The sequence below is a fragment of the Meleagris gallopavo genome, chromosome 2, assembly GCF_905368555.1.
Source record: "Meleagris gallopavo chromosome 2, MGAL_WU_HG_1.1, whole genome shotgun sequence".
Lineage (NCBI taxonomy): Eukaryota > Metazoa > Chordata > Aves > Galliformes > Phasianidae > Meleagris > Meleagris gallopavo.
The window spans coordinates 103,077,046-103,092,649 of NC_139405.1; the positions used below are offsets into that span (position 1 = coordinate 103,077,046).

Here is a 15,604-nt window from a genome sequence, read left to right on the forward strand (position 1 = left end):
TTTTCCAGTGTATTTACAAACTAGTTTTCAACTCTTGCTAAAGCATTGACCTTGCAAAGACATCCATATGCAAGAAGCTTCTCACAGGTGCTCAGCTGTGTACCTTGCACTGCATAAGAACCTCCAGAAAGAAAATTGTTTTGTGCCATAGCCAAGAAGTATTTCAGAGAATTACTGTATGTGAGTGTTTGCATCAGTGTGTTGAAGAGCTGTATGTGTCAGGAGTTCATTGGATTTTGGGAAGATTCTTATAAGCTTCAGCCTCTGAATTGTTGGCAGCATGCTTTTGTGGTGCATCTATGCATATGCTGGTGTTTGAGTAGGAAATGCCAGTTACCGCTGCATTGACCTCTGGGAGAATTTAGAATGTTTGTTTGGCAGAGTTCAGTCAATGAGATGGTAATATGGAGGGCTTTTTAAGCCTTTCTATCAGGTAAATTCCAGCTGTAATAGATTAATGATTTATCTTTATGTATATGGTCTGATTTTTGGGCTGTCCTGTGCAGAGCCAGGAGTTTGTCTCCATTATCCTTGTGGGTCCCTTCCAACTCGGGATATTCTATTCTATCATTCCATGCAGTGAGGTGCTGGAACAGATTGCCCAGAGATTGTGGGTGCTCCATCCCTGGAGGTGTTTAAGGCCAGGTTGGACGGGGCCCTGGGCAATTTAATGTAATACATGATGGCAACCCTGCCTGTGGCATGGGAATTGGAACTTGATAGTCCTTGAGGTCCCTGGCAACCCAAGCCCTTCTATAATTCTGTGATTTTAAAGTCTGTGTGTAAAAAACAAAATCTCATTGTATTACTGCTAGAAATGCCTGCCTGTATGCTGCTTTGCAAAGAGTTTGGAAAAGAGAACAGCAGTTCCCTTTATGCAGCACTGATGACATTATAGCATTAAGTCAGCTGTGCTGCCACAAAGGTGTCACATTGAAACCTTATTTCAGGAAGACAGAAAGACTACTCTCTTCTTCTTGCTCGGTATCAGATTTATACAGGTGGCATTCCCCTGCCGAGTCACCATGTGAGCCCAGCACTGCAAACCAGGTTTTTTGCTACATGATTCTCTCAGCGTATTATGAGGCTGTCAGCTGCCATGCTAGCAGACCATTTGGTTTAATCTGAAGGAAACACTGCAATTCCAAGAAGTCAATTCAGGTGATGAATGAATACCAAGCAGACCAGAGAGCTTAGCTGGAATTGGATGTGATCTTGGATGTATGATTGTGCAAGAGGTTATTGGAAACAGAGCATTCCTTTTTAATACCCGGGGCTTAGATGAATCAAAGCAAGAACAGTAATTGCCAAATAACACAGCAGTGCCATGAAAATACAACCTAAAAGGACTATTTCTGGGAACGGCAAACCAGTTGGGCCTGCAGGCTGGAGCCATTCTGCTAGGCAGCTCATTGCCCCACTGCAGGATGGGAACCAAAGGTTGGCATCTACATATCTGGGAGTCTTGTCATTTATTTTTGCAGTTAGAGTGCCCTCTCCTAATCTGAAGAAGTTTCATGCAGCAGGGAGCTGGTGCTGCTTAAGCTGTTGAGAGTAGGAACAAGATGGTCTTTAAGGTTTCTTTCAGCCCGAGCCATTCTGTGATTCAGGACCATCTCTGATGGCATTTTCCATTCAAAGAGGTCCCAACTGAACCCATTCTCCTGTGGGATGATGTAAATCTCTTCAGTCGCTCTCAGATGAATTGAAAATGTTCCTATTTTCTGAAGTTTCAAAGCTCTCTCAGTTTAAGCACAAATTGCTGAAACAGCAGTTTATTGGAGCAAACCTCTACCTTAACATGGGTACTCAAACTTCTGTATTTCCATTTCTGGCTTAAAACATGTTTCTTTGGGCAGATAGCACAAAGGGATCTTTGTAGGAGGAACAGTAAGCAAGAGAGACAGACGAGTTATAAGGCATAGGGGAAACATTATTTTAACCTCTCTGGGCATTGCTTCAAAAATGTTAAAAATCTTGAGAGCTTTCCGCTGTAACACTTAAGGAGTAGGAAATTTGACTCTGTTGCAGTAAACTTATTTCCTTTTGAAACTAACTGCATATTGTTGCAGCTCAAACCTGTGCAGGAGCACATGGAGAGTCCTTTCAGAGGACACCTGGGAACATTGTACTGGATTACAGATTTGAGAATAAAAAGATTATTTTTAATGTGATACTGAAGAGGGTTCTGTAACTGAGAATTACAAGATAGCAGAATAAAGCCCACTTGCAAGCATTTGTAATGCCTATATGATGAGCAGGAGAAATGCCACAAGAAAAGTTTAGCAAAGTAAATGTCCCCACTTAAACTACCTGCTTGGAATAAAACCAGTCTTCAGTTGTTTTGTAGTCCAGTTTGGTTAAGTCTGGCCAGCCTGCCAAGATGAGAGTAGCTTCTGTGTGAGAATGAAAAAGGTCAATTTCGTTCTATAATGAATTGTGTTGATTTTATATTCCTCTCAGTCAGCACTGACCCAAGGTAATGTAGGGTTCCTCATGGTGTAACTGTGACCTGAGCATGGTGCCCAGGGCAAATGGGGGCAGAATTTCCCACCAGTCAGGCGAATTAATCATCCTCCAGTTTAGGCTGGCATCTAGTTGCAGACACGTTAATGTGACATGCTCTGAGGCCTGCTCTGAGGCATGCTGTCCCTTTGCCAGGAGCTGCTAACTCACAGCTTTAGGCCAGAGCAGGACATTGATACTCTGCTTCCCCTGGTGTGTGATGCATTCAGTCAGCTGCAATTGCTCTGAGGACTGCATTAAGTGATTTGACTAGATGACTGTTAATTATAACATGAGTTTACATGTCTAGATGAGAAATACATGCACGTATGTACCCAGTTAGGAGTCTGAAGCTGGATCATAGAATGATAGAATGACTTACATTGGAGAGATCTTAAAGATCTTCCAGTCCCAACCACCTGCTGTGGGTTGCCCTCCACCAGCCCAGGCTGCCCAGGGCCCCATCCAGTCTGGCCTTGGGCATCTCCAGGGGTAGGGCACCCACAGCTTCCCTGGGTAGCAGTGCCAGTGCTTCACCACCCTCTGAGTAAAAAATTTCTTCCTAAAATCTAACCTAAATCTCCCCTCTTTTAGTTTAAAGCTGTTCTTCCTTGTCCTGTCACTATCAGACCATGTAAAAAGTCAGTCCCTCTCCTGCATCTAAGCACCTTTCAAGTACTGGAAGGCCACAGTGAGGTTCCCCCAGAGCCTTCTCCAGGTTAAACAAGCTCAGTTTCCTCAACCTTTCTTCAAAGGAGAGGTGCTCCAGCCCTCTGATCATCTTTGTGGCCCCCCTCTGGATCCACCAACAGCTCCACATTTTTCCTATACTAGGGGCCAAGACCTGGACACAGTACTCCCGCTGAGGCCTCACAAGGGCAGAGGAGAGAGGTACAATCACCTCCCTGCTGCTGCCACTCCTCTGTTGATGCAACCCAGGATACTGTTGGCCTTCCGAGCTACAAGAGCACACTGCTGGCTCATGTCCAGCTTTTTGGCCACCAGGACTCCTTCTGGCAGGGCTGCTGTCAACATTTGGCTGTCCCCAAATGTTTAGGTAATTAAGGACAAATAAGATGATCTCTAAAATTTTTCTCTCCCTTTTTTTATGGAACACATTTGTGATTTCAGTCTGGTTAAAGACCCAACATTCAGTTCAGCTCCTGAAATTGTTATCAGTGCAATAGGCGCCTTGAGGTTGGCCATACAGCATCTCTCCAAAGTCACTGCTCTACCATGTTCCCTGTGACTTTCCAAAAAGCCTTTGCTCCTGTGGTAGAGGCCCTAGCCTATGCAGGATTGTCCTGGCCATAAAAGGACCACAGAGGAGTCCAGCACTGCATTTATGGACTAGATATTCTGCAAAACCTGAGCAGCTCCCTTGAGCCAATGTGAGTTACGCTGAGGTTTAAAACAGCTGAAAAGCCATGCCATGAAAGTGCTCAGAATCTTCCCTAGCATTTTATACAATATATTCATTAGGTTCTTGCATAACTATATTTCTTTACATAGGACCTGAGGTGTTGGCACAGGCTGCCCACAGAGATGGTGGAGTCACTGTCCCTGGAGGTGTTCAAGAGCCATGGAGATGTGACACTGAGGGATGTGGTCAGTGGGCATGGTGGGTTGGGTTGATGGCTAAGCTAGTTGCTGTTAGTGGACTTTTCCAGTCTTAATGATTAGGTGGTCTATATGGTGTGCAAGGCAGATTGTAGAGCACTCATAAGTGAGTCCAAACAAAGATCTGAGAACAATTTCAGTTTGTCCAGCAACCCAGTATGAGCAGAAAATATCCTCAGGGTTACAAGCAGGCACAAATTGCAACTCCAGGGAGTCCAGGTTGTTGTGGCAAAGTGCACTATGCAGGTTTTCTGCTGTTATAATGAAAAATAGTAATATCAGGAGCTACCATAGGCATTCCATAGCTGTATAAGGAACAACGGAAAGACAAAAATGGAGAGCAAATAACAGATGGTAAGAAGGTTGAAATGTGTTACAGTGCTTATTCTAGTCTTAAATGAAAAGGATAATAGTAGCAGGATATTTAATACAATCATAGCTGACAGAGCTAGGAAGCCTTGTAAGGGAGAATCCAAAAGAAAAAGGCTGCTGATTGCCTAAATCACTTGAATGTTCTTAAATCAGTGAGGCTAAATGAAATTCACCCTTGACTATAGTGCTTAAAAGAGATGGTGCAAAAAGCCATTGGTGTATAAAAGCCTCTCCTGTCTTCTAAAGACAACGCGATGGTACGTACTCTTCAAATCCCTCGGTAAAAAACACTGTTATTATGTGTACCCTTAATGCCTTTGGGGATGAGCCTGCATCGCAGCTGCGCGTGGCCATGCATGCACACACACATATACAGAGCTTTTCCTGGCTGGTTGCGCAGGGGGGAGAGTAAGAATGAAAAGTGACATGGGTTTGGATATGTAGCATTAACCAAGCTGATGAAAGGGAGCAACATGTTCTAATTATTATTCCCCTTCAAAATAAGCCACAAGCTCAGACAAAGGAGGAGAGAAGGGGGTGGGGAATGAAATCGAGAAAAAGAATCACATTTTCTCACTTATCTAATTAAAGAAAGGTGGGTGAGCAAGAGGAAGAGGTCACCATGCTAATGCAGCAGTGATGCCCCATTTATTGTGGGCAGCCTGGGGGCGAGGGACTCGTCCAGGAATCGCCCAGCCCTCTAACAGATATACGAATTTAAACCAATCTCTGGGACATCCTGGTGCCTGTTGGATCCCTCATCTTAATTCAGTGCACACCTATGCCCGTGCCTTATCCTTCTTCATGGTACAGCTGCTCCTTGTACAGCCCTGCTCTCACATGTGCTGTAGCGCCAAAGAAAGTTGCTTGCTCTGCTACGGGTGTATATATTTCACAACTTTATTTAAACTGCCCTTTAGCAGCTCTTTCTGCTTCCTAAGCAGGCTGTGATGGGGATTAACCTCCCCGCCGGGGCTTGTCTGGCTCATCCCTGTATACTTGCTATCCGCATTATTCCTGTGTCCCGATTCCACGTTTCGTCTTGGCTCCCTTGTAAGGTTAAACGCCCCCAACCTTCTTAAAAAAAGCACTTCCTGAAATCAGAGCTTTGCCACCCACTGCCATATGTCCACTGCTCCCTCTCCTACAAGCTACTGCTTAAGGGCATTATGGTATCTGCAGCCAAGTGCCTGACATTTGTCACTCTGGGAAAGGGGAGCAGCCAGTTCACTTCCTAAGAAAGCTCTATAGAAATGGATTTCAGCAAGGGAAAAGAGAGGTGCCTCTTTTTTCCTTGTTCATGGGCTGATGGAGTGATCCCAAGCCTTACCCAGCCCCAGCCATGTGGTCCTGTGCCATTCTGGAGGTACAGCATGCAGCCACACGGTCACCAGTCACTGGGGATTTGTTTCAGAAGAGAAGCACTGTCATTTTCCCTTTTGCATCACTTCTCTGGCACTGAACAGCAGCAGGGTAGCTAGACCTAAACCCATTGTGCCCCAGGTAAAATTGCTGTCCTCGTTCAGCCTGTGACCCTGGTTGTCTTCCCGCTGCCATGTCCCCGCTGGCTTGGATAGGGTTCAGCTCACTGTAGGTGGTAAAGTGCTGGCTCTAATTGAGCTTGTACCAGGCTGACGTGGCTCTCAGGCAGGAAAACAGTGTGAATTCATTGCCACTGGAAGGAAAAATCCTGTTTTCTTCCCAAATGAAACCTGCTTTTTCCATTAGAGTTGGGAAAGGGGAAGCCCTGGAAGCAATCCCAGACATTTCTGTGTCCTCACCTGCCTGGCCAGCCCTAAGGAGAAGCCCATTAGCTGGCTGCAGCTCTCCTATCTCCCAGTGACCCTTCCCTGTCCCTGCTCCTGCTGTGCCTTGGCTCTCGTGTGTGAGGGCCAGTCCTACTGCTTAAAAACCTGCCAGAGCCAAGGAGCTTCTGGAAGAGCAGAGGTATGTGCAGGCCAGCAGATGCTGCCAGCGCCCAGCGCTTCTCAGGACTATGGGCCTCCGGAATATTTGTTTGCATCCTGACCTCAATTCCATGTGGGCTCTTTGGAGGCCACAATTTTTATGCCTATCTATTACAAGAGATTATCTTTTCTTGCTGCGCACCCGTTGCTTGCCTCCTGTTTGTGTGGATTTCTTCTCAAGGGCCACATCTTCCCATTCAGCTTCTCACTGTATTCTGTGGTGCATTATGGTAAAAACACATACATAAAAAGAATAATCTGGGTTTGGGCTCTTGGTTTCTCGATCGCAGTTTTCTCTCATGGGGGTTTGTTCTCCTTTAAGCCACATTCAGTGACAGACAGCTTCATTTGCTCAGATGTCCTTTGCCCTCCAAGGTTTAATGTATTTATTTAGAAGATGCGACTTACTGTCAGTATTTGTATAGCACCCTCTGGAGTCCGACTTCTCCAAAATCTAGAAGTACATTATTTGTTTCCCCAACAAATAAACCTTATTAATTAAAAGATGGTGTTATTCATTGACTTCCATAGTGGTTGTTAAAACCCACACTATTTGCCAGCTTTCGTTTCACATACATGATGCCAGGATAGTCTTTTTTGTGTTTTTTTTTTCTCTTTTTTTTATTTGTGCTGTAACAATCACTCCTGCATTTCAAGGTTAATTCAGAAAGCTTACTGCATGTCTCCAGTGCATAAGGTGTTACATTCAGCATGTGTTCAGAATGAGCTTTTATTCTGAAAACCCTTCGTACAGCTGTACAACACAAGTTACCACCTTTTGAGGATTGTTTTCATTCCCTCTGGGACCAAATCCAGCCCTGATAACAGAGCATCAAAGTCTGCATCACCTCTGTCCTACCTGATCACCAAGCACCAGTGCAAAATCCGTATCCCCAGGACAGCTCCAAGGGTAACATGTCTGCAGGTTGGGTGAGACGGGACAGTTTGCACAGACGGAGGCGGAGATGCCGAGCAGCTGAACAAAGCCTGCAGTGCATTGTTGTTTTCTCCCCCTTTGCAGTACGCTGCGGAGCTGCTGGCGGTGGTGCGTCTCCCCTTCATCCATCCCAGCTATCTGCTAAACGTTGTTGACAATGAGGAGCTGATAAAGTCTTCGGAGGCCTGCCGGGATCTGGTGAACGAAGCCAAGCGTTATCACATGTTGCCGCACGCCCGGCAGGAGATGCAGACGCCGAGGACCCGGCCCAGGCTCTCTGCAGGTAAAACAAAACTTCCTTCAGCAGCACCAGCTTGCACCCGGGTACAGCCAGGCCATGCCCAGGGCTGGGGCACAGACCTTGGCTCCCTTCCTTTGCTTGTTTTCCAGCATGAACTTGGCAGAATGTTAAGCTCTGTTTGCAATTACGTTCTGCTCGAGCTTGTAAGAGAGTGGTGACACAGTGGAACAGGTTGCCCAAGGAGGCTGTGGATGCCCCATCCCTGCAGGCATTCAAGGCCAGGCTGGATGTGGCTCTGGGCAGCCTGGTCTGCTGATTGGCAACCCTGCACATAGCAGGGGGGTTGAAACTAGTTCTTGTGGTTCTTTTCAACACAGGCCTCTCCATGTAGGAGCCTCTCCCAGTGGCCCAACATTAGGAATTTAGGTGTACATTCCTGAAACTGGATTTAAAAGGGAGCTTATAAGCAGTAGGGAAATCAACTTTTTACATAGGTAGATAGTGATAGGACAAAGGGGAAAGGTTTCAACTAAAAGAGGGGAAATTAAGATTAAATGTCAGGGAGAGATTTTTCGTTGAGAGGACACTGCTGCCCAGAGAGCTAGAGGTGCTCCATCCCTGGAGGTGCTCAAGGCCATAGATGGGCCCTCGGCAGCCTGAGCTGATGCCTGATGTAGTGGTTGGCAACCCAGCCCATGGCAGGGGGTTGGAACTGGATGATGTTTGAGGTTCCTTCCACCCCAAGCGGAATTACAAGCTTTGGCAGATACAGTGAGGCTCAATATGATGTTCTGTCACTGTCCTGTCATCAAACCCTCTATGCCTCAGTTTCTCTGTCTGCAGGAAGAGATGAATAACAACATTTGTTTCTTTGCAATTCAGCCTCTTGCAAGGAGCAGCATAATACAGCCTCACTTTCACAGTCCTACGTAAATGTATTCTTGTTCAGGCAATTCTGCCTCCAAAACAAATGCATACACAGGATAAATTCCCCTTTAAAATACCCTTCTCAAAATCCCTTTAAAAAATCTAGGGAAAATTATAAGGCTTCAAAAAGTTTCTCATCTGAGGAATGCACTAATTTTCTTTGGAGAAATACACATTAAAAAAAAAAAAAAAAAAAAAACCAAGTGCCCGATGTAGCAGCACTGTGTCACGTTAGTGTTAGAAATATCCAAGGGATGGAACACCTCCCCTGCAAGGACAGACTGAGAGAGCTGGGGCTGTTCAGCTTGGAGGAGAGAAGGCTGTGGGGAGACCTAAGAGCAGCCTGTCAGTATCTGAAGGGTGGCTGAAGGAAGGAAGGGGACAGACTCTTTAGCACGGTTGCTTTGATAGGACAAGGGGTAATGGCATTGAGATGGCATATCAAACCGCATCATTTGCTGCTTTTGGAGGCTCTCATCAAGGCACCTTTCAGAAGAATGAAGTGTAGAGGACTTTCAATAACAATCTACCCTAAAAAGTCTTTCACTGAAGATGACTAATGGTGTGATGTTTGAAGGGATTTTTGAAAAGTGCTTATTTTATGTATATAAAATTGTAGGTGTAATATGAACCATTTCCAGAAGCTTGTTGATGAGGGAAAAGTGATTCTCGCAGGGTAAGAGAGGGTGATTATAGTTTTTTAGGTCAGAGCCTAATTATATAGAATCGTGTTATTTTGCATATCAACGGCATTCACGTAGGCACAAAGGATCTCTAAACATCCTTTGTGGACTCGCTGCAGCATGCCACATGCCCTCTCGAGGTCATTGATTATAATCAAGTTATGTTGTGCTCAGGTGATTAGCTTTTCTGGTATGTTGCAAAAATAATGATCTCTTGTTACTGAAAAATATTTATTTAAAACTCTACCGCACTTTCGCTTAATAACTTGTAAGAGAGTAACCTTGTTTGAATGACAAAAATATATATATTTTAAAGAGCTAATGAAAAACAGTGATAATCCATTCCTCTGAACCATTGCTCAGTGCTGGAGCTCCTGATTTCTCTGGCTGACAGCCTCACTTCTGGGCACCTGGATGCACTTGTCTCTGAGCTGGGCACTGTAACAGATCACAGCAATGGCTCTGGCCGCAAGCAGAGCTCCTGAAGTGGCAGTTCCTTCCAGTTCATGCTCCGGCTTCTGAGTCTGCCCTTCCTGGCAACAGATTGCACTGAGCCTTACAATTTTAACACTTGTTGCTTAGCACTAAATCCAAAGTATCCCCAGCACTTGGCATTGGGGGTTAGAGGCAGAAAATGTCCCAGAGTTAAACTGTGACCCACAGTTGCAATCCACTGCAGTGGATGTGTCTGGAGAACCTTGTGGATCAGATTTGATGTACTCCTGGTTGAGATTCAAGTGGGAGGAAAAAACGTAGAGATTTGGCCTGTAAAAGTTTTGTCCATTTGCCCCAGCAGAGAACTTGGCTTGCTCTACACCTTGTGTGCTATGGGCCTGGGGAAGCTGTTCAAGCACAGATAAATCTCAGCTAATGACTGTAATGGAGCAGAAGCTCTTTTTCTCCTCTTTTTCTAACACTTGATCCATTAAGACCCCTATTAGAGGCTTGAGGAAATGTTTCCTGCATATGGAAAACCTGATTTCTCCCTGAAAAGCAGAAAAAAAGATCCTTGAAAATTATCCAAGCAAATATATGGAGAAAGAAAGTCAGGATGAAGAAAAGTAGCCATAGGCTAAACCTGCTGTGGAAGAACAACCTTTTATAGGTTCAATCCAAATATACTTTATCTAAATAACAGTCAAGCTCCAGCCCTTGAGAAAATTCTCATTTCCTTCAGCAGAACAAGGATTTGATACGTGTGGGTCTCACCCAAAGACTGTTGAAGTCACCAGACATCTTTACATGGGAAGAACTTTTTTACTTCTTTCCACTTCAGAATGTTGTCCAGATGATGTGCTGCCTTCCCAGTGACCCCCAGCATGCTCACCCCCCACTCTCCCCACAAGTTTTCCATTTTTTCTCACTCTTCCTGGTTTGATTGTACAAAGACAGATGTATCCACAATATGTTACAGCTGCTCTGATTGCTGAGTGTTTTTTGTAGGCTCCTGCCTAGTAGAGAGGTATCACTTTTTTACAATGCTCTTCTGCTTTTTGAATCCTAGGTGTAGCTGAGGTGATAGTCCTTGTTGGGGGCCGTCAGATGATTGGCATGAACCAACGTGCTTTAACAGCGGTCACTTGCTTAAATCCTCAAAACAACAAGTGGTACCCTTTGGCCAGCCTGCCCTTCTATGATCGGGAGTTCTTCAGCGTGGTCAGCGCTGGAGACAACATTTATCTTTCAGGTGAGCAGCAAATATCGGGCTGGGAGAAAAGCTTCCTCCTTAGAACAGACAGAACAAGCAAAGAAGGATATGTTGTTCCTGGGGGATAAAATGAAAAAAGACAAGTGAGAGAGGGGCTGGGGAAAGGGGATTTCCATGCTTTTATCATTCTCCATTTCTCTGCCACGCCGCTGTTCTCTCGAAGCAGTCAATAGCAATATTTTGCTGTTGCAACGTCAAGAAAATAGGCCTGACAACCATCAGGCATGCAAAGAGGTTCCACTGCCATAGTAACACAATTTAAAATATTGGCTGTAGTTGAGTCTAAATGGTGGGTTATGGAATTTGAGACAGACAGGCTGAACTGCTGAATATGTGACCTACACTTACAGTATTTGCTTACAGGGGCATTCATTTCTTGTACTTGTTGTTGAAACCTCTCTTTTGACAGTAGTCACTAGCCCTATAATCTTCTTAGTTTCAATGAAACTGAGACCACGCTCCTTAAAAGGCTTTAACTCCCAAAGTAGCTGTCTGCTCTGTGCCTGTAGCATTGCAGTGTCTGGTTATTTGCAGTCTTGTGGTACCTCTGCTTGGCTGGAGGGCGAAAAGCAATTGCTAGCAGGCTACAGCTTGCTCTGATGGCAGCAGTGCGGAGGTTTGGGGATGAAGGAAGGAGCCTGGGCAGGGAGGTGCAGGTATGTGGGATCTGAAGACAGAGATGCATCAGGCAGTACCAGTAAGAGGTTACAGCTGTTGCCTTTCCCTTCTGGTGTAACCTCACTACATTTTCTGCAGTAAATTGCTGCCTGTGGTGTTAAATTCCATTAATACTGCATAGCGGCCCTAAGGACTGATTGGAAATTATTTGTTTGACGTTTTCTGCCCATGCTCTTTTTTGGTGCCAGAGCTAAAGCCTTCTATGGAGGCTTTTGACTTGTAGTTATTCTTAGCTGGAGCACTTTCCAACATGTAAAGATATTTTAGATTGTGCCTTACCTGCTGGCAAAAGCCATCAAGTCCTGAATTCAAAGCTCATTTCAGCTCTTTCCCTTGAATTTGGATAAATGAGTTGGTGGTATTCAATGGATAAAATAGGAGAGCTGGAAGTCCTGCATGGCTGGAAACGCAGCACAGCATCAATGGATATTTTGCTTTGCTCAAAGTTACAAGACATAGGAAAAAGGGAAGGAAAACCAATAGAAATGGGAATGAATTCCTGCAAGCTGAAAGTACTGGACTCCACAGTGCTGCATATTATAAGTTTTGAGAGTGAAATAGCAAGGAAAAAGCCTGCGTTTGTCATTAAACCACAGAACTGAGGGACTTGTTTCTTTCCCTGGCTCCACCACAGACTCCTAGTGTGGTCTCAGACAAATCATTTTGCCTGCTTGTTCTCCAAAATGGGAATAGTGAGGCATGAAATAAGTAGCTCCATTGGGAGCTACTGTAAGAAATATAAAAATTGCCAATATACATATGCAGAAAGCCAACCGTATCCTGGACTGCATCAAAAGAAGTGTGTGAAGCCCCACCTACAGTGCCGTGTTCAGCACAGGAAGGACATGGAGCTGTTGGAGTGGGGCCAGAGGAGGTCCATAAGGATGTTCAGAGGACTGGAGCACCTCTGATATGGAGATAGGTTGAGAGAGTTGGGGTTGCTCAGCCTGGAGAAGAGAAGGCTCTACAGATATATCGTGGCATTCCAGTACCTAAGGGGCCTACAGAAAAGACAGGGAGAAGCTCTTTATCAGGAAACGCAGTGAAAGAGTTAGGGATAATGGCTTTCAACTAAAAGAGAGGAGAGTTAGATTAGAAATAAGGAAGAAACTCTTCACTATGTGGGTGATGAGGCCTTGGCACAGGCTGCCCAGAGAAGCTGTGGATGCCCCATCCCCAGAGGCCTTCAAGGGCAGGTTGGGTGGGAGCTGGTGGGTGGCTGCTCTGCCCAGGGCAGAGAGTTGGAACTAAAAGGTCTTTAAAGTTCCTTTCAACTCAAACCATTCTATAATCCTGTGAGCATCTTAAACTGATTTGAAGGAACAGTACAGCTGGTTCTTCTGTTTATCAGCAAATGAAAATAAATAAGAATTTTGTCCTTGAAAATCAGGCATTAAGCCTACAGAGCAAGCACTGAATCTGTTCTGCTCGTGTTATGTTGCTTTGATCCAGTATGAAGCACTTAGATTTCATTCTGGACTGTGTCTTGGATCCCAGATAGGCTGTGTCTCATAACACCTTCTTGCAAGTGTTGCAGTAACTTAATAAACTGGAAGTTATTTATGAACATTGGAAAGGGTCTATCCCCTTACGTACTTGTCCCTTGAAGTCTGACATCTTGATTTCTTCATGTCATCTAATGAAAAAAAAAAAAAAAAGCCTTTGGGACGCATGAATAAATGACACAGATATGCATCATCGGAACAGATGCTCGGTATTGAGGGTGATTTATTTTAATTAGTCAAATGTCATTTGAAGAGTTTTTACTTTGTAACTGGCTTTGATTGCTGTGTGCCAAGCTGCTCCCGTTCCAGGAGCTCATGTACTTCTCCCCTTTTTCTTCCCCTCACCCACACGTTGGTGCCAGGCGGCATGGAGTCGGGTGTCACACTGGCTGACGTCTGGTGTTACATGTCCTTGCTCGATAACTGGAACCTCGTGTCCCGAATGACAGTCCCCAGGTGTCGACATAACAGTCTGGTGTACGACGGGAAGATTTATACCATCGGAGGGGTCGGCGTGGCAGGCAACGTTGACCATGTGGAAAGGTAAAAAAGGAAGATAAGTGGCGGTTTGCTGGCGCTTTGACTTCTTGCTGTGCTAGAGGATGCTTTTCCTTTTAAAGGACATGTCGAATGTGTCGTATGCGTTAAAATAAGCTTTCATAACTGCTAAGAAAGGAGGAAAATATGCAGGATTAGATTTCTTTTAAAGCTTCAGTGGAAACCATTGTTTCAAAACCAAAGACGAGAGCTGCCAGATTGTTTGTTGGTTTGCTCAGGGGAGGGAAGGGAGGAATTAAGCTTCTTTGGACACTTCACACAGTGAACTCGACAGACTAATAAATGTCCTCTGAATTTGGTACTGATGGAAGTCTTAGCAGACCTCAAAAATCCTTCTTCTTCTTCTTCTTCTTTCTTTTTTTTTTTTTTTTAATTAAGAAAAGCAACAGCAAAGTAAATTTCACATCTGCACCCTCCTGGTAATGCATTTCAGCTCTGACCTGGCTGGAAGGAAGGCCTTGCCTTTCGTGCTCTTGGCCTGGAGCTGGGACCTACTAAGCTTAGAGTAAAAGAAGCAATAAATGGAAACAGGTTTGAATTCCTGGCTGAGAGAGGCTGGATAAAGATGGTACAGAATGGAGGCTTCTCTTTCAAGAAGAATTCAGATATTTCCTACTCTCACTTGAAACTTAAAAAAAGGAAGGAACAGAAGCACAAAAGAATGATTTACAAAGTGGAGTTCCAAAACTAATATCATGTCAAACACAACACTCAATAAAAGCATAATAACTACTGTGCATATCAATGTTCTCATTAAAAAATAGAAGCCACTGAATACTGAAGTGTAGTTTAAGAATATTCCACTCCAAAAAGATCCATACATCCCTAGCCTTACTCAGATACCTAAAAGTGCACTGTTACAATAGATGGGTGATAACATTTTTGTGAAAGGTTTTTTCTCTTACTGAATCTGGCAGCCAAAAATATGAGCTTTCTGTTTTTCAGTCAGTTTTAAGTGCTGCATTTGAATACTTCTTCAGCAATATTTTGAGGCAGGCAGTTCCTGGTACAAGTTGCCTTAACAGAGAATCTGAAAAGGGCTATGCAAAAAAAAAGAGATTTTGCAAAATAGTAGAATAAAAGGTGCTCTCTATGTATTACTTCTGTGTTTGGAGGTTGCAACATTTATATTCCATTTATGCAGAGGCTGAGGTTTTGTGTTTGGATATTTTTTTAGCATGTATTACAAATGCTGGATACCAAAGCCTATCCAGAAAGAAGCTTTGTCATGTTTCAGTGTCAAGCACTCAGGAAACTAGGAAATGTCCAAAAGTTTCCTTCTTTATATCTGTTTTTTGGTACAATCGTATGATTACTTTTTTTTTTTTTTTTTTTTTGCCAAAGGATTTCTGCATAGTTCAGTGCTTGGCAGAGGCCAGTTTGTGGAATTATTGAAGGCTACAGAAGGAAGACATCTCTGTAAGACACTGGCTGCAGGTCTGGAAATTGTAGAGGATGAGGCAAGCAGACAGAGAGCAGATGGTACCTGTCTTATGCATGGCCAGGAAGGTCTATCTGGTGCTGAGTGATCAACGTTCACATATGCCCTTAGTTTTGTGTTTCTCAGTCTTCACTGTTCCAACAGTGTTTTATCAAGGAGAGAAGGATGTGACAAAATAACCACTGGAAAGGATGTGTGCTGAGGGACAAGGTCTGCAGGTAACATTCCCTCCCAGTGCAAGGCATGGGCAGCTGACTTTGGTGATGCTCTCAGCAAGCCAGAGAAATGCAGGCAGCAAGGAATGAATAATAAATAACAAATAATAGCAGTAAATGTAACACGTGAGTGTTGCTTCCCTCTTTACTCTGAGTTTAAGATGGGCACTGCCTTTGGGACTTGCTTTGAAGAAAATCTCACTGTTTCATGCAGATTTTTTTTTATTTCTGAAGGCATTTGTCTTGT

The 15,604-nt window shown here is 44.3% G+C and overlaps 1 protein-coding gene across 5 annotated transcripts in view; it reads left to right on the top strand.

The window, feature by feature from the left end:
• The window catches only part of KLHL29 (kelch like family member 29), a 401,375-nt gene that overhangs the window by 358,405 nt on the left and 27,366 nt on the right, over positions 1–15,604 (top strand). For 4 of the 5 annotated variants that reach the window (XM_085218109.1, XM_085218107.1, XM_085218108.1 and 1 more), the window contains 3 exons: positions 7,486–7,684; positions 10,757–10,939; positions 13,506–13,686. In XM_085218109.1, coding sequence (XP_085074235.1) covers positions 7,486–7,684; positions 10,757–10,939; positions 13,506–13,686 — 563 coding nt within the window. Of the gene's footprint in view, positions 1–7,485; positions 7,685–10,756; positions 10,940–13,505; positions 13,687–15,045; positions 15,328–15,604 lie in introns of those variants that run through there. The other variant, XM_085218110.1, reaches the window with a different exon arrangement.